The following is a 26,859-nucleotide window of genomic DNA, read 5'->3' on the forward strand; positions in this document are numbered from 1 at the left end:
ACTGCCCACTACGTGCCAGGCCCTGTCTGTGAGCTGCAGACACAATATGAACCACAAATACATCCAAATGCACACAGTCAGCCTAAAATAAAGTCCAAGCACGAGGGCGTGTGATCAGTCCCCCACACCCCCAAATCCCTTTCTGCCACGTGTGAAACCCTTCCACACATTAGAGCCAAGCATTTCCCCTGATTGTGGAACTGTAGACCTCTCCCCTGCCCCTCTAACATGTGCTGAGCGTCCACCTGGGCCAGGAGCTGCTGTGGATGCCGCAGGTGGGGAGGTGACCGCCGCCCCACCCTGCCCTGTCAGAGCTCGCACCCAGGCAGGACCAGCTCACAAAGCCACCAGCCACCAGCAACAGCCTGAGGATGGGCCCTGGTCAGGGCTGAGCACAGGGGACAGGGGGTGGGCACGGGGCTTCCTAGAGCAGGAGGCCTGAGGGCGCCTCTAGGAAGCTGGTTTATGGGGCAAGGAACGGAGGCTGAGCACCTCTCCCCGCAATCTGAGGCCCTTTTCTGCACAGGGCCAGAGATTAATAGTCAATATTTCAGCCTTTGTGGCCATGGAGTCGGTCTTTCCTCAGCTCTGGCCCAGCAGCAGGAGAGTGGCCACAAAGTGCAAATGCGTGTGCAGGGCAGTGTGCCGATAAAGCTTTATTTATAAGAGCAGGTGGTGGGCTGTGCCGACACCTGGCCCACAGGACTGTCTTGTCTGGCTGCCGGCACCTCTCGTGTCTGAGCTCCCCTCCACTCACTGCCCTCCACGGGTCCTCAAGGCTCTGCCCAGCTGTCCCCTGGGGTCCACTCCCCCACTGCCCTGCATTCAGGTTTCTGCCCGACATCACTTCCACAGAGAGGCCTTCCCTGCCGCCTGCTGGAATGACACCTCCACCCCGGCTGAGTGTTTTCAACGACCCTAATCGCCTTCCGACACGGTGGTACAAATGCCCACTCTCAGCCCCCTCCGCTGTAAGACTGTAAGACCTGCAAGGGCAGGGTTATTTCTTATTTGCCAGAGTGTCCCCAGGGCCTGGGGTAGAGCCTGCTGTAGGAGGGGGGGCTCAGGTTTGTAGAAGGGAGGGGGAGTGAGGGAAGAGAGGGAAAGGAGGAAGAACGGAGAGCAGGAGGGAGGAGGGAAGAATGGCAGACGGGAGGGATGGAGCGCTGAGTATGCGCAATTCAGGAGGGGTCCTTGCAGCCTCTCCCCTGCCCGGGCAGCTCTGCTGCTACCCAGCCCGCCCTTGCAAAGCACACGGGCCCCACACATGTCCCGAGGCCCGGCCCCACAGGAGGGGAGGAGAAACACAGCTTCCTTCGCCCCCAGCCATGAAGCCCTCCTTACCGTGGAGTTTTCATCCTTAAAGAGGTTTTCCCCTCTGGCTCTGGCGAGGAGCTCCCCAGGGCAGCCGAGCTGGTGCTCAGACACAAACTCGAACAGGCTGTTCTTCCTGCAAGCGAACAGGGTGAGGAGAAAGCACGCAGCAGCGCGGGTGAAGAACAAGGCCTTGGAACCAGACACACCCAGGCTTGGGGCTTGAATTGCTGTAAGACCTTCTCTGAGCCTCAGCCTCCTCGTCAGTGACAGGACGCTAGGAAGGACCCTGACGGTTCGGTTCTGTGATCTCATCCCTGCCTGTGCAGCGCCTCGCTTCGCAGGAGAAACCCGCACTGCGTGGGAGCCCCACTGACGCGGGGGTGCGGCAGGACGCCTGCTCTGTTCCTGCACGGGACTGCTCAGCTGGGTCCCGGCTGCTGCACTAGGAAGTGGTGACGTCGGACTTTGAACTCAGCTCCGTCTGTTCTACAGCCTGTCAGTGTCCCACCGCCCCTCACTGCCTCTTCCCAGAGCAGGCTCCCCCTTCCAAGTGCTGACGGGTCCCTGCACTGCGAAAGCCCCGACCATGCCCTTTCTCTGCAGAAACCAGTCCAGGCCACGTACCACATGATGACGAGCTGGATGAAGTGCAGCAGTTTCTTCTCCCCCTTGCAGGTGGCGCAGGTCTTGCTCCCCCTCCCTGAGCACGTGCTGCACCTGAGAAGGGCACACGGTTGGTACCCCCAGATCAGTCACAGGGCCCAGTGGCGTCTAGAGGCCCCACCCCCAAATCCCTCTTCGTGGAGGTGGCCTGTGGTGGGCCCGAATTGTCTCTACCTGCCCACCATCTATCTATCTAGCTCCTCCCTCTCCTGATGGCAGTGCCTCAACATCCCTTTGGGGACCACCCTTCCCCCACTCAGCCCACGTGGCTCTTGGGCTTGCCCCCACCCCTTCCGTGACCAGCTGGGACCTCGGCCTGGCCAGTCATCTTATTCCATCTCCCTGGCCGCAGTGGCTGATACAAAGATGGGCACATGATCCAGGTGAGTGCAACGAGATCTACCCCAGGATGTTTGTTGGAACTCTCAGGAAAGGGACATTCTTTTCTTCTGAGGTTCCTAAGCCTGGAGCTACAGGTGGTCCCCTCTGCCACTACAGGGGACCACCCACCTGAGAATGAAGCCCACACAAAGAAAGCAGAGTGAGGGGAAAAGACAGATTCCTGGTGACATTGTTTAAGCACCCGGATCCAGCTGGGCCTGAAGCCATCCCAGAAATGTACCCCTGGACTTTACCATTACCTGGCCCTGTAAATTTACTTTTTCACCAAAGCCAATTTAGACTGGATTCCTTTCACTTGCAAATATAAGAAAAATGAGTTTCTCTCCAAGCCAAAGACCCTCTTTACCAACCGCAGTGGAAGGTACACCAAAGCTTCTCTGTCTGGCTTGTCAGAAGGGTGGCCTAGGCTTTGATGAGGCAAAAGTGTCATTAACCAGCCCAACTTTGAATATTTTCACTTCCCACAGTTTCTGTTTCCCTTAAAGATTCATAAATACATTCAAGGACATGATTTACAAAACACAATGGTCCACTCTATTTGCAAAGCGCTGTGAGCAGAGATGGAACTTTGTCAATTGTTTAGTCAATCAACCAACTTTCCTTGACTCTGCCTCCATTCACTCCCCACTATGAGTTACAAAATAGGAGTTCGCCCAGGACCTGATCCTCGAAAATCTCACCTTTGGTGGTTTTCTACATTCACTTCCCACCACGTAGGTGGAAGGTGACCCATCCCGCCCCCTCCCTGCTGCTCCTCCGTCCTCACAGCAGACCCTCTATGGCTTGATGAGTTCCAGCCTTATCCAGAAATGCCTTGAGAAAAGCTCACCCGCCCTACTAATAACCACAGAGCACCACTGTGCACGCAGCTCTAGGACACGGCGGTGACACACGGGCAGGCCCTGCTTGCCTTCCAAATGGGCAGACAGTGGAAAGTCAGACAGGCAGCAAGCAGGAGCCCTCACTGCATGTGGGGAGACCCGCCCTACCTCCGCCTGCCGGACCCCGCACACAGCTGGCACCTGCGGGACTGCTTGGCTTTGCGCCTGGCTCCGCTGCAGGACGGGCACCTCACCTGCGGACACATCACAGCCTCAGCCCCTGCCGGCCTCCCAGGAGGGGAGGCCAAGGGCGTCCCCAGACCTGGTTCAAATCTCAGCCTGGCGACCTTGGCACAAGGCATTTCCTCCCCCTGGGCCTCAGCCCCTTCATCTGTAAAATGGGAGATTTGCACGTGAGGGTATCTTTGGACTCTTCCAGTTGTAGCTTTCAAAGACTCCGCGTCCTAAGACCACTGTCAGCCTCTCCGGCCTCCTCTCTGACTCCTCACAAGCCCTGAGACCCACCCCACTCCAAGCGTGGAGAGGGAGCTGGGGCAGGAGCAGCTGTCCAGGCCCCTGGGTGCTGGAGACAGGAGGCTCCTTTTTTGGGAATGGCCGCAGAGGTGGCCCGGGCTGTGTCCCACAGCTGGCTCAGGGTGGCTCTGGAAACATTCCAGGGAAAGCCTGGGGGAAGAGAACGGAGTGAGGGCAGCAGGGATGGGGGAGGAACAGGGAAGACCACAGGGAAGGACCCCGGGAAAGCACAGGAGGCAGGTGGCAGGAGTGGGGACCTGGGAGGAGAAAGAGGAGCTGGGCCTAGGCCCTGGCTCGGACCCAGGGAGGCTGCAGGAGTGGGTGGGGGACACGTGAAGGGTGGAAGGGCCACCAGTGGGGAGAAGGACGGATAAGACAGTTCAGAGCGGCCAGCGCGTGTCCGAAGGACTGGGCTCCAGTGGGGGAGCAGAGAACACATGAAGAGCTCGATCCTGCTCCCCGGGACGGCTAGCAGCCCTGAAGGTTTCTAGAAAGACAGCGAATGCCACAAAAGCTGGCTGTCTGCTGAGGGCCCCGTACTGGATTGCACAGTGCTCCCCCCACATTCAAGTCCACTGGACCCCCCGAATGTGAGCTCATTTGGATGTGGTCTTTGCAGACGTAATTAGTTACGACGAGGTTGTGAGCCCTCACGTAGAGCAGGGTGGGCCCTGAATCCAGTGACTGGTGTCCTTATAAGAAGTCCGTGTGACAGCAGAGGCAGCGATTGGAGTGACACAGCCACAAGCCGAGGAACTGAAGGACCACCAGCGGTGGCCAGAGGCCAGGAGAGAGGCATGGGATGGTCACTTTCTCAGAGCCTCCGGAAGAACCGACCCTGCCGACTCCTTGGCTTTGGGCTTCCTAGGAAACTGACAAGGCCCTGTCTTTCTTGTCTCTCAAAGCCTTCCAGATGTCACCTTCTCAGCACCCATCACCCTGTACTTCACGTGGGGTCACTTGCCAGTTTCCCCCACAGACGCAGAGACCCTGGTGGGAAGGACCCAAGGCCTCAGTCCTCTTACAGGGCCCGGCACCAAGTAGGTGCTCAATGAATGTTGGCAGAATTAAAATCATACCATCAAAGTGAAAGGGTCACTAGAGACCACCCAATCCAAATTTCCCATTTTACAGATGGGAAAATGGAGGCCCAGAAAGGGAGGATGACGTGCTCGAGATGGTAGCGGAGGAAGCCCCAGGCCCCCAGCCCAGCCCTCCGCCCCCGTGTCTGCCCCCTACGCCCTCGCTTACTCACCAATGGCCCACACATGACTCACCACGCCCGCCCCATGGCAGCCGCTGCACTTGTACCGCCCACGCCCGTGGCATTTGTGGCATTCCTGAAAGTGAAATGTTCCCCTTGGACCCCGTTTCCCAAGTGCCACCTCTCCCACACACACAATGTCACCATCTCAAACAGAGATGCAGCGGTCAGGACCAGGATAGATGGCACGAGGAACAGCTCTTCCCGTTTGACGAGGATTCCAAAAGGCTGGAATGCCTTGGTAAGGAGATCATGCTGCCATCCCAGTCTGTCCTGCATGCTAGGAAGGGGAGGGGTGTCCTCCCAGCCCCACATCCCAACTCACGCTCCGCAGTTTCCTGCCCGCCCACAAAGGCTGATGGCGTTCGCCCATGAGGTAGCTCACGTGGTCGTGGGGAACAGAAGTCATAAAAACGGACAGCATCGCGTGAAAGGCAATGAGCAGCTACTAGGATTTAATCACTGAATCAAAATAGCTTTTCCACCCTCGAGAGAAGAATGGGACACTTCCTTGACCTCTCAAAGTCCTCTTCATCTCGCAACTCTATGAAAACTCATGGAGTAAACTACATCCCTGAATCAAGCCCCGAAGTGAAAACGAGGCAGTAATCAGACGAGGACACAGGACGAGATATCTCGGTGACCCGGCAGGTTTCCCTCACTCCAGGCCATGATCACATTTCCGTAGACAGGATGGAAATCAGATTCTGCTTCCCTACTGACTTCCACAGAAAATCCCAACGGTGTTTAGCTATTTCATGTCGAGTTCCTTCAGCACCCCAGCTGTTTATTGTCAGGCAGAAAATGAACACGGAAAGCGCACCCAGATGGTCTGTGAACACACCTGCTCACCACCGGTGACGATTTTGTAACTGGGATGATCCTTTCGCTGCGTGAACACTCCCTAATTTCCTCGGGATTTTGTGTGGGACTCCATTCCATACTCTGGGTTTTCTTAAGTTAACTGATAACCAAGAAGTGAACCCCCAGCGTGGATTTGGGGTTTCCCTTCTAAAAGGGTAAAGCTGGAGGAGTTTGCAGCGCCTGGGAAACCAGCTCAGAGAGAGGCGAATACTCTGACGATCGCGTTACCTTGACGGACGATGAGTGAGGCACTTGGAACTTCCTGGTGTCTTCCTGAAACATCGGGGGGACCTGGACCTTGACGTCCCAGAGGCTGGGGAAGGCACCTCTTTGTGGCCCATCCACTGGGTGGTCTGACACAGAAAGGGATGATCATAAAAACAACAAAGTGCAGCAGCAATAAACTTTCATTTATTCAGCAAACAGCACCAAGCCTTCACTCGGTGCCAGGCGTTAGTCTAGATCCTGGGCTACTGGGATGGGTAGACAAAGGTTCCTTTGGAGTCTGTGATTCAGTACCCAAGCTTTAGACTTGGGCAGACCTGGCTTTGACACCTGGCTCTTCTACTTCCCAGCTGTGTGACTCCAGATAAGTTACTTAACCTCTCTGAGCTTCAATTCTCTTGTCTCTAAAATGAGGATAAAGGTGGCACCTACTCTGTAGGACGGTAGTGAAAATTAAATAGAAGAATGTGTATAAAATGGTTAGCACACGGGCTGCCGCATACTGAGGAGTCAATAATCAAGAACTACCGTCATTATCACCACCACCCCCTTCCCCATCCCACCCTCTCTTCCTCTTTCTCTTCCTCCACAGCACTCAATCACAGGAAGATGGGACGGGCTATGCTAAGTGCTTTGGACAAGAGATGCGTAAAGGGCTCCGAGAACTCAGAAGACTGACCCCTCCTGCTGGTCAGGGGGCGGCGGGAGGAGAAATCCTGAAGGGCTTCATGAAAGAGGTGACCCGTGAGCTGGGACTTGGAAGAATGAACCAGAGTGGTCCCATAGAGAAAACAGGTAGGACATAGGGCTTCCCAGACAGAGAGACTTGGGCCTCTAGTGGGCTTCAGCAGAAGGTGGGACAGCAAGGAGAGCGGGAGCACGGGGTCTAGAGACTCGGGGTGCTGGGGTGGCATGGGGTGGGGCGGCAGATGCCCAAGCACACATGCTGCTTGGCAATCTGGCCCTGGGTGGCAGCACCAGCCTGCAGCCAAAGGCAAATGCCAGGCTTTTTCGGGACCTCCTGCAAACCGCTTCCCAGGCAGGAAGCATTTGCTAAGGTCAGCAAAATCCCTGACAGCCAAGTCCACCCCCCATTTCACAGGGGGTGGGGAAACCAAGTGCTGATATTCTCCTGCCTTATTTGCCCCCCGTTAAACTGGTTTCAGACAAGTCACTTACTAGTAAAGGGTTGAAACGTCCACTCGCTTATCCTGGACTCGCTGAAGGTCTCTAGTCGATACTAAGGGAAAAAACCAGCACGTTCACGGTCACGCCCTCTATTAAAACAGCGTTGTGCAAAGAGATGGAGCCCCACCTGCCGGAGACGGGGGAAGTGGAAGTTCCCACGCATGGGAGGGCCTTATCTGCCCGATGTCAAGGTCCTCTTCTTGGTCCCCATCCACAGAGCCACAGAGTGGGAAGGGATCTCGGCTTCCCTCGGCTCCTTTCACACGTGAGGAAACGGAGGCTCAGAGAGGTCAATTGGCTTGCCCAAGGTCACACAGCCACGCAGTGGCCTCTTCCTCCAGATCCCTGCTCTAACCACGACCTGAGAAGCTCATGTGGTTTTTGTGACTGTGTGCTCGTCAGAGGACGGCTGTGTCAGTGACACCAGAACATGTGAGCATAAAGGCCGCCCCTCCGCCCTGTCAGAGCAGGAGACAGAAGGGCCTGCTGGGATGTGGGTACCGAGGTGGGATTTCCCGGGAGCCATGAACAAATGATTCCTTGCGCGGATGCGACTGGGGGGATGCAGCAGGCATCCCTCGTGGCAGGGCGGCGTGAGCACACGGGCTTTGGGGCCAGCAGGCCTGAGCCTGAACCCCAGCTCTGGCACGTTCCCGGGCGAGTGACTTTGTCTCTCCAGACGCCAGCCCTCCTCGCAAACGGGTGACGGCGCTACTGCTGTGCAGGGCGGCTCTGAGGCTGGGACAGGGCGTGCGTGTGGCGTGCTCCATGCCCGGCAGCCGCGCTCGTCGGCGGTGAGACGACGCTTCCTCTTTGTGCCACTGCTCACGGCCACAGCCCAGAGCAGGCGCAGAGGGGGCGCAGAGCCACACCGTCCACACACGCCGCCCGACGCCCTTCCCGGCTCGCGTCGCACGAACAGCGCCCTCCGCCCCGCAGCCCCCGGCCCCTTACCCGGCACAGCGTCCGCTGCCTCAGCTCCCGGATGACCAGGCTGCCGGCCGCTGCGCTGCCGTAGCAGCATTTCGAGCTCACGAAGCTGAGGAGGGCTTCCCGGGCCTCCTCCTCCGTCACCACGGGGGTTCTGCTGGGGACAGAGCAGGGCGGCATGGGGCTCCGCTGGGGCCGGCCAGCCTCCTGGATGTGCAGGCAGCAGTGGCAAAGCCCTCGGCTGTCCGGCTGGAGAGGGCGTCTCCCGCAAAGGGAACCACGTGGCCAGGCGCCAGGGTGAGAGAGTGGCAGGTCTCTCCAGAGAACCGCGAACCGCTTTAGCTGAAGTGTGGCGCTCAGGAGAACAGCGAAAGAATGTTGAAACTCAGAAAAAAAAAACTACAAAACTTGAAGATGAATTATACCATTTTACAGCTGGGGAAAACAGGTCCACAGAGGATGTCACACAGTTAAAAGGAGGCAGGGACAGGCTAGGTGCGCCCCTGCCCTCAGGGGACATGACCTTGGCCAGAAGAGCTGTGAGCGACAGGAGGAGAAGACCCCAGCCGGGAGCTGGCCCACGGCCCACGTGGCGCCCACGGAGACTCACCCGCGGACACGGGTGGGAAGGCAGATGGGGCCTGCCTCAGCCCTGCCTCTGGACACCTCGCCCTCCTCCTGGGATACGCCTCTTCCCTGGGGCCGTGCCACCTCTTTAGTCAAGCCCTTCCACCCCAGCGCCTCCAGCAAGAAGGTACCCTCTGCTCCTGGCATCTTCTTATATTTCCCTGGGGCAGCCCTGACAGCCATTAACCCCGACCCATCCACCCTGTGTCTCCAGCTGGAGTTCGTAGCCCCGGATCTAGACCATGGTTTTCAACCCCGGCTTTGTAGCCAAACGACCCAAAGAGCTTGGTAAAATGTGAATTCTCAGGCCCTGTCCCGAGAAGCTGGTCCAGTGGGTCTGGGAGTAAGAGGGTCCCCTCAAGGGGCACTGTCAGGGTTGAGGTCACCAAGGAGGGCTCTCGCAGGGCAACAGGGACACATAGGAATACAGGTGGGAGCACGTCAAAGCACGACCTGAGGCTCACCTGTGCTCCAAGAACGAAGACCAGGGCCTTTGCTCCTGGGGCCTCCCCGGGGCCTCCAAAGGTGGGAAGAATATCTGTTGTCCTGGGGAGAAGGGAGGAGTCAGGGGCTAGACGCCCCAGCTCAAAGAAACAAACGCGTGTGGGGTGAAAGAAGGAAAGACCGACTGCGTGTGAGAAGGAACAGATGAGGGAAGACGGGGACGCGGTCCTTGTACGGAAAGCAGACGGCGTGGGGACCCCAACACCAGCATCATTCAGGCCCTAGATGGACACGATCGTGGTCGCGGAATGTCCGTGGGCACAGGGCCTATGCCCCGTCCCTTCCTTTCCCACCCACCCGTGACGAGGGCTTCCCCGGACCCCCCAAGGCTATCTCAGCACTGGCCTTTTCCAGAGACATCCCCACCAACCGGCAAGGGCCACAGGAAGAGGCCCCAGGAACCAAGACCCCATGGACTTACTGTCCCCTTGAAGAAGCCGGTCGTAGCTGGGCAGCTGCTCCAGGAGCTCAGCGGGGGGCGCCAGAGGACTCTCAGCCTCCAAACTGAGGTCCGCCACACCTGCAGGGAGACAGGCAGCCCTGAGCCTGGGCGGGAGGCTGGGGGCAGGGGTTGTTGACGACATTACGGGAAGCTAAGAAATGAGGGTGGTTGTGTTATAAAGAGCCCCGCAGTTTAACTCAGCCAGCCTCACTCTGGCACCCTGGCACATAGAGCACCCCTGCAAGGCGGGCAGCGGCGGTGGCAGCAGCAGCAGAAATGATGACCATGAGAAAAACATGAAGAATGGCAGCTCGATTTGCTTCTCGGATGACCTGAACTGGCTCCCAAGCACTAGCCCTGTTCCGCCAGCGAGGAAACTGAGGCTCAGAAAGGTTGCGGCTCACCCAAGATCATGCAGCCAGCAGGTGGCGGGCGGGGCTGGATGCCACCCAAGGCTTGTCTGGCTCCAAAGTTCATGTTCTTTCCAAGTACAGCCAGTGCCCTACTTAGGATGTTCGACCTGGGATTTTTCAGCTTTACAATGGTGCCAAAGCAATACACATTCATTCGAAGCCGAATTTCAAAATCTGAATTTTGATCTTTTCCCAGGCTAGCACCATGCAGCACAGTACACTCTCGTGGTCCCGGGCAGCAGTCAGCCACGGCTCCGGCTCAGGCACGGGACCACGAAGGTGAACAACTGCCACTCCAAGCGCACTGTGTTGCCTGCCGATTCGCCCACTGCAGGCTAATGCGCGTGTTCTGAGCGCGTTTAAGGTCGGCCAGGCTCAGCTGTGATGTTCTGTAGGTTAGCTGTCTTAAATGCACTTTCAACTCGTGATATTTCTGACTTGCAGTTGGTTTGTCAGGAAGTAAGCCCATCATAAGTCAGGGACCACCTGTACTTTTCATGAGGTGAAACCCTACGAAAAAAATCATTCACGATGTAACCTGTTTTTAAAACCTCACGCCGGGCTGGGTGCAGTGGCTCACGCCTGTAATCCTAGCACTCTGGGAGGCCGAGGCAGGTGGATTGTTTGAGCTCACGAGTTCGAGACCAGCCTGAGCAAGAGCGAGACCCCGTCTGTACTAAAAATAGAAAGAAATTAATCAGACAACTAAAAATATATAGAAAAAATTAGCTGGGCATTGTGGCGCATGCCTGTAGTCCCAGCTACTCGGGAGGCTGAGGCAGATGGATCGCTTGAGCCCAGGACTTAGAGGTTGCTGTGAGCTAGGCTGACGCCACGGCACTCTAGCTGTCTCAAAAAAAAAAAAAAAAAAAACCTCACACGGCCTGTCAGGTGTGACAGAGACACAGATGGCCCCGAGGCCCCAGGAGGGAAGCCGGATGTGAGAACTAGCCCAAGAAGCACTTTCCCACACCTGTCGCCTCACCCCACCCTCCCACCTGGGGGTGTGGAAAGCAGGACTTCTGACCCCACTTGACATGAGGCACAGAGAGGTCACTCCAATATTGCTTGGTCACACAGCCATGGAGTTAGAGCAGGACAGAGGCTCCGTAGTCCAGTTCCAGCCCACTGGGCCCTCATGCTGGGGGACAAGAGGCCCTTGGCTCTGTCTAGCGGCCAAGTCAGTCACAGGAAGTTGACTTTAAATGGTGGCAGTGAGATGCTCGGTGGAAGGGCAGCCTTTCTGCCTGGGTCGCTGGAGCGACCTCTCGTCAGACATCCAGCTGACCCACCCCGTCGCGTAGACCATTTTGGCAGGGGGTGGGGGCACCACTTTATAGTCCATAGCCCTTCACCTCCACAAAAATAACAACAGCACGCCCCGTCAAGTTTAACAAACTGAGCGGCCGGAAGAACACGCGGGTCTTGTTCTAGATGACAGCAAGCTAGGCTGACCTGGACGCGGGGACGTCGGCCCTGAGCAAGGCGGGCATCCTGAAATACGCGGTGGAGAGCGGAGGAGAAGGGCCGTCAGCAACACAAATGAGCCCCTCTCTACCAGCCCCCAAATTAGGAATGTCCTTGTCCTCTAACAGTAAGAAATGTTATCCCACTGCCAAGGTTTTTTTCTCCTTGCAGAAAACCTACACAGGAAGGCTAACAGAGGAAGGTCCGTGGATGTGGAAAGGGCCTTTCTGAGCAGGAAAACCCACCTTCGTGAGCAAATTGCTCTGTCGGGAATCCGGTGGGAGCCTGGGATGGATGTAGAGTGACGACACCCAGAGCTTCAACAAGATGATTTATCTGGAACTGTTATTAATACCTTGGTCCTCAACATTGTTTTGCTTTAATGGGTTTATTGGCATTCAAAGCTATTTGAGCCACCAGGGCCCCACGGGTTGGTAACCATTTTGTGTAAAGAGCCAGTAGTTAATATTTAGACCTCGCAGGCCACACAACCTCTGTCTCAAAGACTCAAGTCAGCCATTGTGTCGTGAAAGCAGCCACAGACAGTACACAATTGAATAAGTGTGGCTTCGTTCCAGCGCAACCTTACTTATGAAAACAGGCAGTGGGTCAGATTTGGCCCATCCCTGTGGGTTTGCTTAGACATTCCCCTGCGGGGATGGGTTTGGGGGGGGTCAGAAGGGTGGAGGCTGAGATCTGAGCCTTTCTGGGGCCAGGCCCCAGGCATGTCTGCTGCAGTTCCTGTGAGCCCCATTATTAGAACTAAAGACCACGGTCAGAGCTGGACTGTTGCCTGAAGAACACAGCCAAGAATGGGAGAGGGAGGAGGATGTTTCGTTAAGACAAATGAACAACACCTCACTACTACCCCCCAACCCCACCAAATTAGGAACATCCTTGTCCTCTGACAATGAGAAATATTATCCACACGTCTAAGGTTTTTTCTCATTGCAGGAAACCTACAGAGGGAGGCAAAGAGAAGTTTCATAGATGTAGAGAGGGCTTTTGTAAGCAGGGAAACCAGCCTTTGAGAGCAAATGGTTCTGCCACAGTGTCACTGGACTCAGATCCCGGAGGCAGAGAGGTTAGGAACATAGGCTCTGACATGCCACCCCAGGCCCGGGCTCTCTGCCACGTAAGACACAACACCACACAAGTCACACATCCACGCAGAGCTCAACTGCCCCGTCTGCGAGATGCTGCGGATGATATTAGGGCCACCTCGCGAGACAACGTGCACAGTCCTTAGTCTTAGTCAGTGCCTTGGGCCTGCGGAGGGTGGGTCTTCCTCCTTCTTTTACTCCTTTAATCCGGGAGACAACAGTGAAAATGTCAAGCATAGAGAGAAAGATCATCACAGCCCTGTCCCCTGGGAGGGTTCCTGCCCACCCAGAAGCCTTGGGTCTGCTGGGGTATCCTCCCCTCCGAGCAGAAGACAGGAAAATGTCACGTGGCTGCAATGTCCTGCTGGAAATCACACAAAAGTGGCAGGAAGAGGGGAAGAATGAGAGGTGGGAAACTCAGAGCTCCATCCATCAACCAGGAGCCACCCTGACCTCTTGGGGTAGCTGCAGTTCGTCAGAGCTAAATTAATCTCACCATTATGTTATGCACAAAAATAAAGGACTCCTGGCTGAACCACAGGGGGACGCGTCATTTCCTGTGCAGACCTCGATGGGCACACAACAGGGAATGTGGACGTCACTAGGCATTGTGTGACACCAGCGTGGGGTGCTCAGAAGGGGCCACCAGCCACGTCACTGTTCCCATGGTGCCGGGGCTGAGTTTCAGGGCAGTTGTCCCGCTGGGCGGCCCCGCCCTGGCACGCACATTGCATCCTGTGGCTCACGGAGGGAAGCTGCGGGCAAGGTCTCTTTTGCACTTCATGATAAGCAGTTTTCCTCATTTCAGACAAGAACAAAATGAGGCTCAAAAACGTGATTTGGGGCACCTAGCTCACACATTCACAGCAGAGATAGAAATAGTACTTAGATCTGCAATCCTGACTCCAAGCCAGTGACCTTTCTACCGGGCTGATCACCCTACGGCTCCACGCAAACAGCATCAAGTGGTTGCTGAGAAAACTTTGCAAAGGGAGTTACAGAGGCAGTGTTTCAGCTCGCCACCCCACGCTATTTTTCTTTTGTATAGAAAGGAATTTTCCGTATGGAGAAAGGCATAATTAATGGATAACTCCTTTAACTTTCTCCTTTTAAAATGCCATTCCCCTGACTCCAGAGGATAACAGGAATCCAAGTCCTTTGCCCGATTCCAGATAATCATCTCGAAAGCACGGACGTGTGCTCGAGTGGCTCCCACCACCATCCTACATTATTTGTTTCATGTCTGTCTCCTTCAGCAGGTGTGAGAGCTGTTTTGCACAGGGACCCCTCCCTCTGGCATGCCCTAAGAAAGAATAGGTAAACAATAGGCACATGTAAGTGTGAGGTGCACAAAACACCTCACAGGGTGGGCATACAGGCGACGTGCATAAATGTCCTGTGATCTCAATTATGCTTAAGACAGTGGGAGTGAGATTCAGGCGATCAGGCTCACAGAGAGAAAGTAGCTGGCGGCTGCCAGGGGCTGGGGGAGAGGAGGACAGGGATGTGGCTTCATGGGCACAGAGTTTCAGTTTTGCAAGGTGAAGGGAGTTTTAGAGACAGATGGTGGCGATGGCTGCACAACGATGTCACTGAACTGTGCACTTAAAAATGGTTACAATGATAAATTTTATGTTATGTATATTTTATCGTAAGTAAAATCACTTTAAAGAGAGACACTGAGAGGGAGATATTCAGGTAATCATAAAATAAAGAAAAGAAAAAGGTTCTGTTTTGCCAAGAGGAACAAACAAGCATATAATTGGCTGCACTATTTAAAGGTCTTCCTAGCAGGACTAGGGAACCTGACTGTACCACCCCTTCCCTTAAAGCCTACAGTGGTTCACCATTACTCATTGAACCCAAACTCCTGAACTTGGCAGATAAGCCCTGCATTACCTGGCCCTGACCCATGGGACAGGAAGAAAGGACTCCCACATGTCTGCCCACATGCCAGGGGAAAGCCTCCTACGTTGTCCAGACCAGGGTGGGGGACGGGAAGACAGCCAACTGCGGGAGGGGTGGGGGGATCAAGGCGCAGGGCAGAAAGGGGAAGGAGAGAGACAAGCCTGCGCGGCCTGAAGAGAGAAGTGTGGGTGCTTGGGGGTGGGGCCACTGAGAGAATATTTGGGGGAGCAAATGCCCACCGTGGGTGAGACCAACATTGAGAGAAATGAGGGAAGAAGACCTGGGAGAAGTTTTAAGTTATGTAGACTCCCTGCTGTGTCAAGAGAGAGCGCAGCAAATACTGCAGTTTTTGTTTTCAATTAGGGATCATTACTTGCAATTCTTTTTCAGTTATCCGGAATGTGAAATTCATGCTTTGCAGAAAGGGCCGTCACGCCAAGACAGGGCCGCGGGGGCTGGGCTTTCTAAGAGCCATCGCTGCCTTTCCAGAGGTGCCTTGCGACTGGGCGACACTGACATTTGCATTCGCCCTCACACACACACACCGCGCCGTCTCTCCCAGCCCCTGCCCCGGCTGTTCCTGCCCAAGACACCCCCGCGGAAGCCCCGCCTGACCCGGCCCAGACCTCGCGGCCTCCAAAGCCTGCCTGGGCTGGGCATGGCCCCCGGCTCCGCGGCCCTTAGCTCTCTGTTGCACTGTCTACTGTTGCTTTGGACAAATGGCTTTATGAGAATTATTTGTAAAAAGCCCATTTAGGGTCTGCTTCTCCCACCAGACTCGCGGCACCCTGAAGGCAAGGCAATGTTTTATTCGTCCTCGTTTTCCCAGCCATGAGCACAGCACAAAGTACCTGGCCTATCGTGTAGTTTCGGGGAGGGGGAGATCACTTAACCTTTTAGGGCCTTGATTTCCTCCCCCTAAAAGTAGGGTTTAGGGAACACGATCATTGAGAGGAGCAAATGGGACAAGGGATAAGAGAGGGCTCTGGAGACTGCTTTGGGAGAGCCTTGGGACCCTCCCTAAGCTGTAAGACAACTTCATTCACGCTTTTCATTTCTTACACACTCCCCAAAGCAGACGCTGTATCTTTCCATTAGGGGGGTTACTGGACCCACTATCCCCTTCCAGAAACGGGGCAGCCTGTGGGAAAGATGGCCCCACGAGGCCAGGGCTGGCCTAGCAGGGAAGGCTGGCCTCCCAGTGGCTGGGCCTCTACCCCAAGGGATGTGTGAAAACATTGAGGCCCCACGGGCGGTCACCACGGCTTCCGGCAGCTGCGCTCCTGCCAAGAAGTCTGGCACCTTTCCCACCGAGTTTCCACGAGAACCTCAAATCTAGTCTCAGATCTCCAGCTCAGACCTGGGGGCAGGGAGCACTCTACTGCATAGGGCTGTGGGAGCAGAGCTGGCCTGGGTACCCCAGAGAGAGTCCCATCTCCTCAGCGCCGGGTCATGGATGGTGGCTCTCACTACGAGCTCGGCCCTGCTCCCCCTCTGCGGGCACCAATTCCCAGGAGGAAGGAGGTACGACCTAGGTCTTATAATCACGGATCAGAGCAGCGCCTCCTAAAATTACCAGGATCTCTACTTATAGCCCATCTTACTTGAAGAGGCTCTTGCTCACCATTTCTGCGAGGGGTTTCAGTCTGCAATAAAAGAAGTTACATTACAAGAGATGTGGTATATAGAAAAAAAGAGGGGATTTTTCCTCTTCTGCTCTGTGCTAGGACATTGCACTCTAAGAGAAGGGTGATTGAAAACACATATCTGGGACTGGTGAAGAAACAGAATCTGGTTAAGCTAGAGAATAAAAGGCTTTGACAGGCTCTTATTTTAAACAGGAAACAGACACATTCTGAGTAGACTTGGGGCCTGGAATCAGGACAAAAACGTAAGAGGTCCAGGGAGAGACGGACGTATCAATTCATTGTGAGAAAGAATTTTGGACAGTCCCAGCTACAGAAGGGGACCAACCCGCCACTGAAAGTGTTCCAGCCAAGGGTGGGAAACGCTGCCCCTGACCTGCAAGGTGACTTGCTCATGGGTGCCACGTCCCAGCATGTCCCTATCCAAGCCGACTTTGGTCCAAACGTGTATCACTGGAAGAAAGTTTTCTCTTTCTGAAGCCACCCACATAATAGACCTCAAAACTGAGGGGAGAATGCTTTAGTGACCGGGAAAGCTAACTCAATCGGAAGAAGTAGGCAACCACCTCTCACCTAAAAAAGCCCATTTAAATTACGTAAGTCCTGCAGCAGCTCCCCTTTCTGACACTTGGGGAAAAAGATCCACCTAGTTTCAGATTTCATCATCCCAATTCCTAAAAATTTTTCTGCCCCCATACCTTGCAGTACACGCCAAGTGTTGAACTGAGATCGATCGTATTTAGAACCGGCATGCAGGGTGACCCTATGACCTAGTCAGGGCGTTTAGCCTTGTAAGGGCACTAAGGTTAGTTCACCCTGCTCTCACCCTGCTTACCAAAAGGCATGAGGCCAAAACGGAAACCTCACAGGAGATGCTATTTTTCATAAATAGCAGTTTACTCTTAAAGCTCTGGGGACGTAATCCCATCATTTCCTAGAGTTGATATTCACTGCCTGCCCACCCCAGGCCAGGTAATGTAGTCAGCACTTTACGCCCAATGAATCCTTGACCAGTCCTGCAAGATGACACCAGCTCTTTTTTCATGAGGGGAAATGAAGCTCAGAGAAGTTAAAAGATTTGAACAAAATCACCCAGCAATTACGAGGCTGAGCTTGGGTTCGAATCCAGATCTGACCGAGTCCATTGCTGCTAAGAGGAGCTAAAATGTCTTCCCCCTCAGTATGAAAAAGGGTTCCAACAAAATTTAGCTTGAGCTAAGAGTAGCAAAGGTTAACTTTATATTCTATTTTCTATTCTACTTCAGGTCTAAAATGTAAAGCTTTAAGATACCAGCGTTAAAGACAATAAAGAGTTTACCTACGAAGAGCCTTCGAGGTCACCAACTCGAGTGGCTGCGAAGACGTATTGGTGCCACAGGCCTCTCTGGGGTTCAGACAAAAGCCGTATCCCTCTCTCCACACCCCCCAAGAAGCACATTGACACGGCGTTTTTCCCACACCCTCATGGTCCTCAAATTAAGAATTTCCTTTCGTAGGTGGGAAAACCGAGACTCAGAATTTAAGTGCCTTGCCCAAGGTCACAGGGCCAATTCCCAGTCTGATGTGCTTTCCACCCCACTGCACTGCCCACTTCAAATTCCGGATCAGAAACTTCCTTTGTAAAACATAGCACATTTCTACCCAAAATACCACTTCCTTCTTCGCGTTTTTAAATAGTCCTGAGATTCCATTGTATTTCTGTCCTCGTAGTGGCAGGCCGGGGTCACCGGGCTGCCTTTCATGAGCGTAGTGAACGCGCTGGCTGTTTGCTAGAGGAAGAGCACCAGTAAAGATTCTTCACGACCTTTCTGCAAAGTTCACCTCGTCTAAGAACTGAACCCAATTCGACTGAGGCGAGAACCCTGCTAGTCGCGCTTACATCTGGCTGGCGCGGGAGCCACTGTCGACTAGAGAAAAGAAGGAAAAGGCGTATGAGGTTTGAACGATGTCATGGTGGTAGGCGGACAAGTTCTAATCTCATTTTCTACCTCCCGTCTCCATCGTCCAGAGACGCTTAACGGAAGAAGAGGCTGCAGGCTGCAAACGGGCTTCGCGTGCGGGGAAGGAAGGAAGCGATGCTCTCAGCCAGGACCGCAGGCAGGGCTGGCGGGAGTGTGCGCACGGTGCTGGCCACAGAGTGGGCGCCCCACGCCGCCTCTGCGGTTCTACTTACTGTCATCTTCACTCGGATCCCTGTCCATGGTCCAGACGTCCAGCCAAGGAGGTGTCTGTCTTTTCAGTAGGCTCAGGTCACCGGGATCTGAGGGGACCACCCTCGGGCCCCTCCCAGGATGGCGGGTCCATTGTTACCAGATTTGAATACAGCAGAGGCAAACATGCGGGGTGTCCAGCACAGCAGCTGCTCTGCACCCAGCCCACAGGGCTCTCGGAGCTGCTCCTCGCAGGAGCCTTCACTTGCCACGCTCTGTGCGTGCTGCCGGCTCCTGTGTCCTCACGGCAGCCCTACACGAGAGGCACGTTTTTCTGAGCTGGGATTCCAACCCTCACTGCTCTGACTCTCAAGGCAGAGTGCTCGGCTGCTGTGCTGTCTCGCCCCACTGTAGGAGGCAGCCTCCTAAGGATCGTGGGGGAGAGGGGACGTGCAGAAACCTTCAATAAGCACAAGGAGGCTCCCTCCCCAGGGAGGAGAGGAGATACAGAGGCTCAGGCTGAGTGGGATCTCTGAAGTCTTGGGCACCACCAGCCTCCTGGCCTCCCTGGGGAAGAATCGAGGCTGGGATTGCCAGGCGATGCCCCAGAGGCACACGTGGTGTGGAGAGAGCGGGCTCCCCATCCAGGCTGCGAGGCCACTACTGTCTCCATACCAGCCCCACCCCCGTGAAACATCTGTGAATTTTTAAAAAGCCTTTTCCTAAGCCTTTTGCATTGGAGCTCGGAGCTCATTCAACCCTAACCCTTGGAAGATCATCCCTCTGCTCTAGATAAGCCTAACGACGGACACTTGGAGGTGCGTCACCGGGCGGTGGAGGCAGAGAGCCTGTGAGCCGGTCCCACGCCGCCACAGCATCCTTGGCAGTGACTCCTCCACGGCGGCCATGGGGCTGTCTGGCCGGGGCGGCCTTGCTCCACAGGGCAGTGCAGCCACCCAGGGCTTGGCTTGCCCGGCCCAGCGATGCCCGTGCGGATGTGCCAGGACACTCTGTAACGAAGACGGGGCGTGTGTGTTCACCAGAGACGAACCTGGGTGATGTTGTCAGCATCCCGAAGCTCACAGACGGCCGCATTGAGCACGGGATGGCTCCCGGCCACCCCCTAAAGTGCCTGTGTTCTCTCTCTCACCATCACCCTCGTCGCTCACTGCCCACCCCCAACAGAATGCCAGCGCAGTCACGGAGGCAGCAGCAATAACGTCACAAATGCTTCTTAAATACGGTCAGATGACTCAGTCCCCGCAGATCGGTTTCCACGGTTGGTAGGAGCACTGAATTTCTTAAAACTCGAGAGTTGTATAAGTTTCATTACTGTGTGTACATGAGAAAGGCCACGATCCTGAGGAAGGAACGTGGTCTTTTGATACCTTTACACATTAAGCGATGATTTTAAGTCCTTGCAGAACTGTCCCCCTGGTAACGGGACTATCGCGTACGTGCGTGCCTCTGTGTGTGTCCACGTCCACGTCGGTTTATGCATGTGTTCTCGTGTGTGCGTGTTTAAGCCTAAACATGTCAGGTGATAAATAGGTAGATCGATCAGTGATAGAACAGGTGTGGCTTTAACTACAACAATATGCCACCATTTCATCTTGAATACTTTTTAATCAGCATTGTATGGTTACCGAAAACCTTCCTCGGCATTTAAAACAAACAGCCATAGGAAATTACTTAAATGGCAAATAGAAGGGACAGAATGTGAAAGCAAATTATGTGTTACACAAACCAGAAATCTAGAGGCTGCAAAAATGCAGACGGCCACGAGCTGTACCTGAGGAACACATGGGTGCTGACCAGCAGGAATGACAGTCCTTGCCGCACACGAGTCAGACGACGTAGTGGCAAGTTAATAAACAGCTCTTAAAATGCATGGAAGATGAACAAACTAACTCCTAGAGCTTTCTAATCTCGCTTAGGCATCAGTACAGAAATGCTGTCCGCAGGGCGTGCTTGAGTGACCTGGGGCAAATAAAGCCCCCTCAACACCCGGCGTTCACGGCGGCAGCAGAAATAAGCAGCATTACTCCTAGGATTCGGGCCAGTATGAGGCCAGTACTGGTCCCCACCTCCTGCTGGTATTAAAGGAGTTGGGGCGGGGGAAGAGAGGCACCGACTCTGTGCCAAGCATCCTCCAACCATTGTGCCTCACTGCTGCTGGGGGCGAGGAGGGCCCCCGAGAGCTCTTCCTGAACTGGTCCTCAGCGGGCAGTCCACGGATGTGAACCGTGTCCTGCACACGCTGAGCGCTCGTGGAACAGTGTGGGGCTAACACGGCTGTCCGAGAGCTAACTCTATCCATCAGTTGCCGTCGGGAACCTTGTTTGTTCTTGGAAACAAAGTCTATGAAATCTCTCGGGCTAGTTTCTCAGTCTTGGCAGTGTGTCATGGCTGCGGGAAGCACTAGGGCAGGGCAGAGTGCTAGAAGGAGCCCAGAAACCACAGCGTACGACTGCAGGCGAATGGGACTGCAGGGGGATGCCTAGAAGGACGGCTCAACCGTTGTCTTCAAGTATTTCAAGTGCCGCCTGGGGAGGAGGCGGGACACCGACCCTATGAGCAGGCAGAGGCAGCAGGCGTGGAGAGCTGCTCCCGGGTGGAGATCCTTTCCAGCCTGACAAGGAGGGGGTCTGTCCAGTGAGCAGCGTTTCCGTCCACCGCACTTGGCCCTCTGAAGCACACTGAAGCAGAAGCTTGATGATCGAACAGAGTGCGCAGTAGCAGAACGTAACAGTTTATGGCATCAGAGTCAGGGCAAACTACGTTCAAAGCCCAAAAGTGGATGCTGCAGCACTACAGCCCCTTTCTGGAACATTCCTGAAGGACAGTGGTGAAGGGAAACCCTCCCCATGGGCAGAACTTTGAACAGTGCCTGGTCTGATTATTTTTTTGGTCTCAGAGGAGGAAGCTACTGCTTAGCTCTTGCTAGAGCCCTCCAACAAGAGTCAGCCCCTGCTGGCCTCCTCCCTGTGACAAACCTCAGTCCCCTTGTGGCTGTTTCTTCTCCCTGAGACGAACACTGTGTCTGTCCCCGGCTCCCTGATTAACTCCCTCAGGCTGGCCCTGGGCTCCTTCCTCCGTCAGTGAACGGGAGTCACCAGGGTCTGTCCGTAATACCAATTCCCCGGCTCCATCCCCAGAAATCCCGATTAAGTATGTCTGAGGGGGAACCTCGGGTTAAGGATTTTTTTTTACAGTCCCACCAGGTGATTTCAACTCAAGTGGTTCATACTTTAAAAACCACTGTTTTAGGGAACCGGTTCATCACAATCCAGCAACTTAACTTTTTATTTCTTAAAAGGGTCATTTCAAGATATAACCAATAGAAGCTTAATGAGGTTAACCCACTGTCTGTCTTACATTTTTTCCCTTTTATAGAGGGGACTTTCTTGGGCTCAGATGAAGACAGCTTATGACATTGCATTGAGAAGAGTTTCCTTCCATTGGATTGGGCCATTTTACAGTCACAAGGCATTTTCCTAAATGTTATCTCAGTTAGCGACAGCTTCAATTTGAGCAATCCTAGGACATTCAGATAAAGATGCCATCTATCCTGTGTCTCCTCTCTTGTTCTGACCCCAGAGTGCCACCATAACTATCTGATACATTGATAACATCAAGAATTCACCAGTAATGTTCAGTTAGGCAGGATTCAGACACTGGCTTTACACGTAGGCAAGTAGAAAGGCTCATTCCGGCAGAGGCAAGCTGTTTTCACAAAGGTGGTGGCGGTCACGGTTATACAAACACCGTTTTTTTGCAATAAAGTACACATAACATTTACCACCTTAACCATGTTTAAGTGTCCACTTCAGGGGCATTAAGGACACTTATGCTGTTGTACAACCATCGCCACCATCCATCTGCAGAACTCTTTTTCCATGGGACAAGACTGAAATTCCTTGCCCTTTGAATAAAAACTCCCTGCCTCTCCTCCCAGCCCCTGGAAATCTGACTGCTCTAGGTACCTCATGTAAGTGAATCCTATAGTATTTGTCCTTTTGTGAGTGGCTGATTTCACTTAGCATAGTGTCCTCGAGGTTCGTCTATATTGCAGCAGGTGTGAGAATTCCCTCCCTTTTTACGGCTGAATAATATCCATTGTATGGATAGACCACATTTTGTTAATCCGTTCATCTGGTGATGGGCACTTGAGTTACTTCCACCTTTTGGCTGTTGTGACTAATGCTGCTATGAGCACGAATGCGCAAATCTCTCTTCAAGACCCTACTTTGAATTCTTTCGGATATATACCCAGAAGGGGAATTGCTGGATCATACGGTAATTCTATGTTTAATATTTTGAGGAACCTCCATCCTGTTTTTCACAGAGGCTGTGGCATTTTACATTCCCACCAACAGTACACAATGGTTCTACTTTCTCCACACCCTCACCAACACATTTTCTGTTTATATAGCACTTTACAGTTTGCAAAATATTACTTATCTCCACTCAACAGGCATTTTTGAAAGGCTCAGAGAGGTTGAGTGACTTGCCCAAGATCACACAGCAAGAAGCCCGGCTGCAGCCTCCTAACTCCTGGCTTGGCACCACCCCCTCCACACAGACATGTAGGGGTGCTGGTTCCCAATCCACCGCACTCTCTCTGGGCGAAGGTCTCACCCCACCATCTGCAGAGCTCTCACTCTCTGCTCCCTGTGCATCTACTCAGCCCATCTAAACCCAGAGCCACCCAGAACCCCCACGGGAGCCAAGATGCCAACAAAGGAATTCTGCCCCAGAGGGCCCAGCAGCCACGATAACATTGTTGTTGGCTTATCTGCAGGCTGGGTGGCTGGAGGCCAGTGGTGCCCATGGCAGGAATCGAGGATGGAGTGGAGGAGAATGGCCTTGGCACAAATAAGAAACGTGTCCAAGTGGGAGGTTCCTGGAACGCTGTGCCCGATGGAGCCAGGGAAACTGGCACATGCCTTCAGACCTGGTCATGGGCTTCTCACTGCACCGACAGAAGACTGCCTCCCAAACGCCAAGGATGAAAGGAGATGCTTTCACGGTGCTTTCTCACCTAAACCTTCACAACAACCCCATAAGAGAGATATGGTTCTCTTTACAGATGAGGAAACACGGGCTCAGAGAGGTCAAGTGACTTACCCAAGGTCACACAGCTCCAGTGTGGCAGAGCCAGAATGCAAGCAAATCGGTGCCAAGGCCCTAATGTAGACTACAGACAATTCTGTGCATTCCTATGTGTTGCTGTACGAAGCTGGGAGAAAAGGGAGTACCGTGGTTTTCACTGGCCTAGCGGGAAACTGGCTTGGCCCACGTGAGTGTGGCTACCCAACCGACTGGACAAAAAACAGCGAGGGAAGTTGTGAAACTCTGATGCCCGCAGGCCCTTGGCCTTCAGGAGAGTGACCCAGCCCCCTTCCCTTTCCCAGCCAGGTGATAGTAGTCTGAACCTTTCCTCTGCAACAGCAAAGCGACACTTCAGCAGGTGCCGCCCATCCCCAAGTCTTTCTGGAAGTTTCCAAGCAGTGCTCGCCGATGCACTAATCCACTTTGTCACCCTGGTCTGCTGCTCTTGGCTTCCCTCTCTCACCTCCAGGCTGCTGTGCCCCTTCCCTCACCGCCTCGGCACAGATTGGACCCTCCTGTCGGGCTCTAGAGTGTGCCGTCTTACTTCCCAAAACTCAGCTGGGGAATTAGAGAACATGAGACAAAACTTAACCTGGCCCCTGGACATGTTGCAGTTCCTGGATTCCACCGGTCCTGACTCTCCAGGGAACCCCAAACTCACCAACTCCCTTAACAGACCCTGGCCTGCCACCGTCCTGTAAGGCCTGGTCACCTTCCCCGTGGGCTGTTTCAGTGAGCGCTGGGCTGCCCTCCCCAGTCCCCTGAGGACAAGACACTCATTCTCTAGCTCCTGGACGAGTCCGTGGGCCAGAGGGAGCTGCTTCGCCCACATGACTGGCCGACGCAAAGCTCTTTGCCTCAACGCAGAGCAACTCAGTAGGGCTCCCTGCTCCCGAGCTCCCCGAGTGGGCTGAGGCCCCCTTGTGCCCGTAGCAGGACGCGACTCCTCCCTCCGTGCCATCCTGCTGCCGCTGCTCCCCCACAGCACTCGCCCCAAGAGCGCCCCCACCTAACTTCCACGCACAGATCTCCTCCCCTCGCAGCCTGCTTCCCCATGCTCCGTCTGCAGCAGGGTCGCGGACCACATCTGCGTGTCGCGGCCCCGAGGTCTCTGCGCTCATGAAGATGGCAGGAACCATATTTCTCTCGCTCCCAGAGCAGTTCCTGGGGGTGGGGGAGGTGCGTGTGGGGGCTCCTCACCCCCTGAGCTCTAAATATTGGGGCGTCCGGGCTCATCTTGTGTCCATCTGTGCTTACTCCCTCGGTGACTTCACTCAGCGTGATGTCCCCAGGCTGACCATCCCAAATCGCTGTCTCTGCCTGGACCTCTCCTCTGCCCGGCAGGGCCCCTGCGCTCGCTGTCTAACAGACATTCCAGGCTCTGCGCGTCTAACACCGACCTCCTGATCTCACCCGCTTGGACGCCCCCCTATTTCTCATGCCCCTCTCCAAGGTCAGCAGGTCATGTTGCTGTCTGTGTCACATCTCGGTCTGACTCATTGATCCCACTCGTCCTGCACCCCCACCCCCCTCACCTGGATCACTGCGGCGACCTCCTCACGGGTCCCCCCGCGTCCCCCTGCTGCTGCCCTCTCCCCAATACAGCGTGTGTGTGACACAGAACTCAGACTGGTCCTTGGAAGACTGTGAGTCAGACAATAGCCCCCCACTATGCAACATCTTTTGTCTGCCATCTCACTCAGACTGAAAGCCATGTCACTGCCATTGTCTTCTGGGGACAACCAGCATCCTCGCTCCTTATGGTCTCTGCCCTGGTCCCCCAGAACCCTTTCCTCTGGCCCCACCAACCTCTGTGCCGTTCTTGGGCCACGCTCAGCACACACTCCTACCTCAGGGCCTTTGCACTGGCTGTGTTGTTGGTCTGGAATCCCCTTCGAGATTGTCACGCAACTCACTCCCTCGCCTCCTTCAGGCTTTGCTCAGATGTCACCTTCCCAGTGAGGCTGTCCCTGGCCATCTGTTTAAAACTGAACATCCCCCGCCCCCACCACTCCCAGATCTCTGGCTCTCTGTCCCTCTTTCCTGCTTTTGTTTTTTTTCCCAGCACTTATCACTACCCGACACATTAACTATCTCGCTGTTTGTTTGTTAATATCTGTTTCATTGCCCTATGGCTGGGATGTGGGCTACCAAAACGAACAAGCAAACGAGCAAATTTTTCTCTGTTTCATCCCCTTTTATGTGCTTAGCACCCTGAACAGAGCCTGGCCAATAATAGATGCTTATAAACCCGTGATGAATAAGAGAATGAATCAAAATACATTCTAGATCATCAGGCAGAGACTTTATCTTCTCATTGTTTGGACTTCTGAGTGGTTTTCTCCGAAGATCAGCTTTGCTCAACCTGTGGAGCAACAGAAAGGGGAAAAAAAGAATCACTAGTAATTTTTAAATATTAGTCTTCCCCTGTTTCTAAACATTCACATCTTCAAACACAGGGGTCCGTGCTCAGAGTGCCCCCTTACGGGGACAGCAGGAGGGAGTTCAGTGTGACCCTCTGGCTGACATGCTGCCCTGGAAGCTGGGAGCAGGGAAAGCTCCATCCCTGCGGGATCGGACACTGACCAGTGACAGCACCTGCTCCATCCAGGGCCCCGGCTCCCAGAGGCATTTCTCGGGGAGCTCTCTAGCTGGTCCAACCAGATGCCCAGCCGGGGGGCTTCAGCTTAAACCAAGTGGAGCCAGTTTCCGTGGCTCTGGCTGCCGTCCTTGCTGGGCTAGAAAATGGGGGCGGCTTTACCTCCCAGCTCCTGGCGGGCAAAGAGGACCGAGTGGCTCATTTCTGGCAAAAGGCAGAGACGCTAATCTCTAAGTCAGCAGGCTGCCTGCCCGCGATTTCTCTCACCCTGCGCTGTCCCTCTCTCTCCTCCCTTCCTCCTGATCTGATCCGTTTAGCTCCAAAACCACTTTGGAATTTTAAAAAGGCCAGTCTACTTGGTCACTGAAATTTTCAAACACAAATTCAATTTGCTCTGCAAGATGCCACAGGACGACTCTAGCTCCCAGCCCTTGTGCCCTGGTGTCTGCAGAGGGGTGCACCTGTCGCAAAGGCTTTGGGGGTCCAGCCTGTGGCCGCCCACCGCTGCCGCAGCAAAGGGGGGAGCAAGTGGGGGAGCCGTCGCTGCTGCTGGGGAGCACTTGTTGGGACTTCAGGAATCCTCCTGTCCCATCTCCTCACTGCACACATGGGGAAACCAAGGCCAGGAGCAGGGAGGGGACTCGCCCAGGGCCACAGGGAGTGAGTAGCAGCCATAG

The 26,859-nt window shown here is 54.5% G+C and overlaps 1 protein-coding gene across 1 annotated transcript in view; it reads right to left on the reverse strand.

Moving 5' to 3' along the window:
• SSUH2 (ssu-2 homolog (C. elegans)) overlaps positions 1 to 18,553 on the reverse strand; it is a 25,892-nt gene extending 7,339 nt beyond the window's left edge. Inside the window, exons 1-10 of the mRNA XM_012646674.1 lie at positions 18,492 to 18,553; positions 9,761 to 9,859; positions 9,300 to 9,381; positions 8,233 to 8,362; positions 7,270 to 7,330; positions 6,094 to 6,218; positions 5,015 to 5,077; positions 3,372 to 3,457; positions 1,942 to 2,034; positions 1,345 to 1,450 (exon numbers count right to left, since the gene is read on the reverse strand). Coding sequence (XP_012502128.1) covers positions 1,345 to 1,450; positions 1,942 to 2,034; positions 3,372 to 3,457; positions 5,015 to 5,077; positions 6,094 to 6,218; positions 7,270 to 7,330; positions 8,233 to 8,362; positions 9,300 to 9,381; positions 9,761 to 9,859; positions 18,492 to 18,519 — 873 coding nt within the window. The 5' untranslated portion in view covers positions 18,520 to 18,553. The remainder of the gene's footprint in view (positions 1 to 1,344; positions 1,451 to 1,941; positions 2,035 to 3,371; positions 3,458 to 5,014; positions 5,078 to 6,093; positions 6,219 to 7,269; positions 7,331 to 8,232; positions 8,363 to 9,299; positions 9,382 to 9,760; positions 9,860 to 18,491) is intronic.
• Between the last annotated feature and the right edge of the window lie 8,306 nt (positions 18,554 to 26,859).

This window comes from Propithecus coquereli, unplaced genomic scaffold, assembly GCF_000956105.1.
Source record: "Propithecus coquereli isolate 6110/MARCELLA unplaced genomic scaffold, Pcoq_1.0 Scaffold107, whole genome shotgun sequence".
Classification (NCBI taxonomy): Eukaryota; Metazoa; Chordata; class Mammalia; order Primates; family Indriidae; genus Propithecus; species Propithecus coquereli.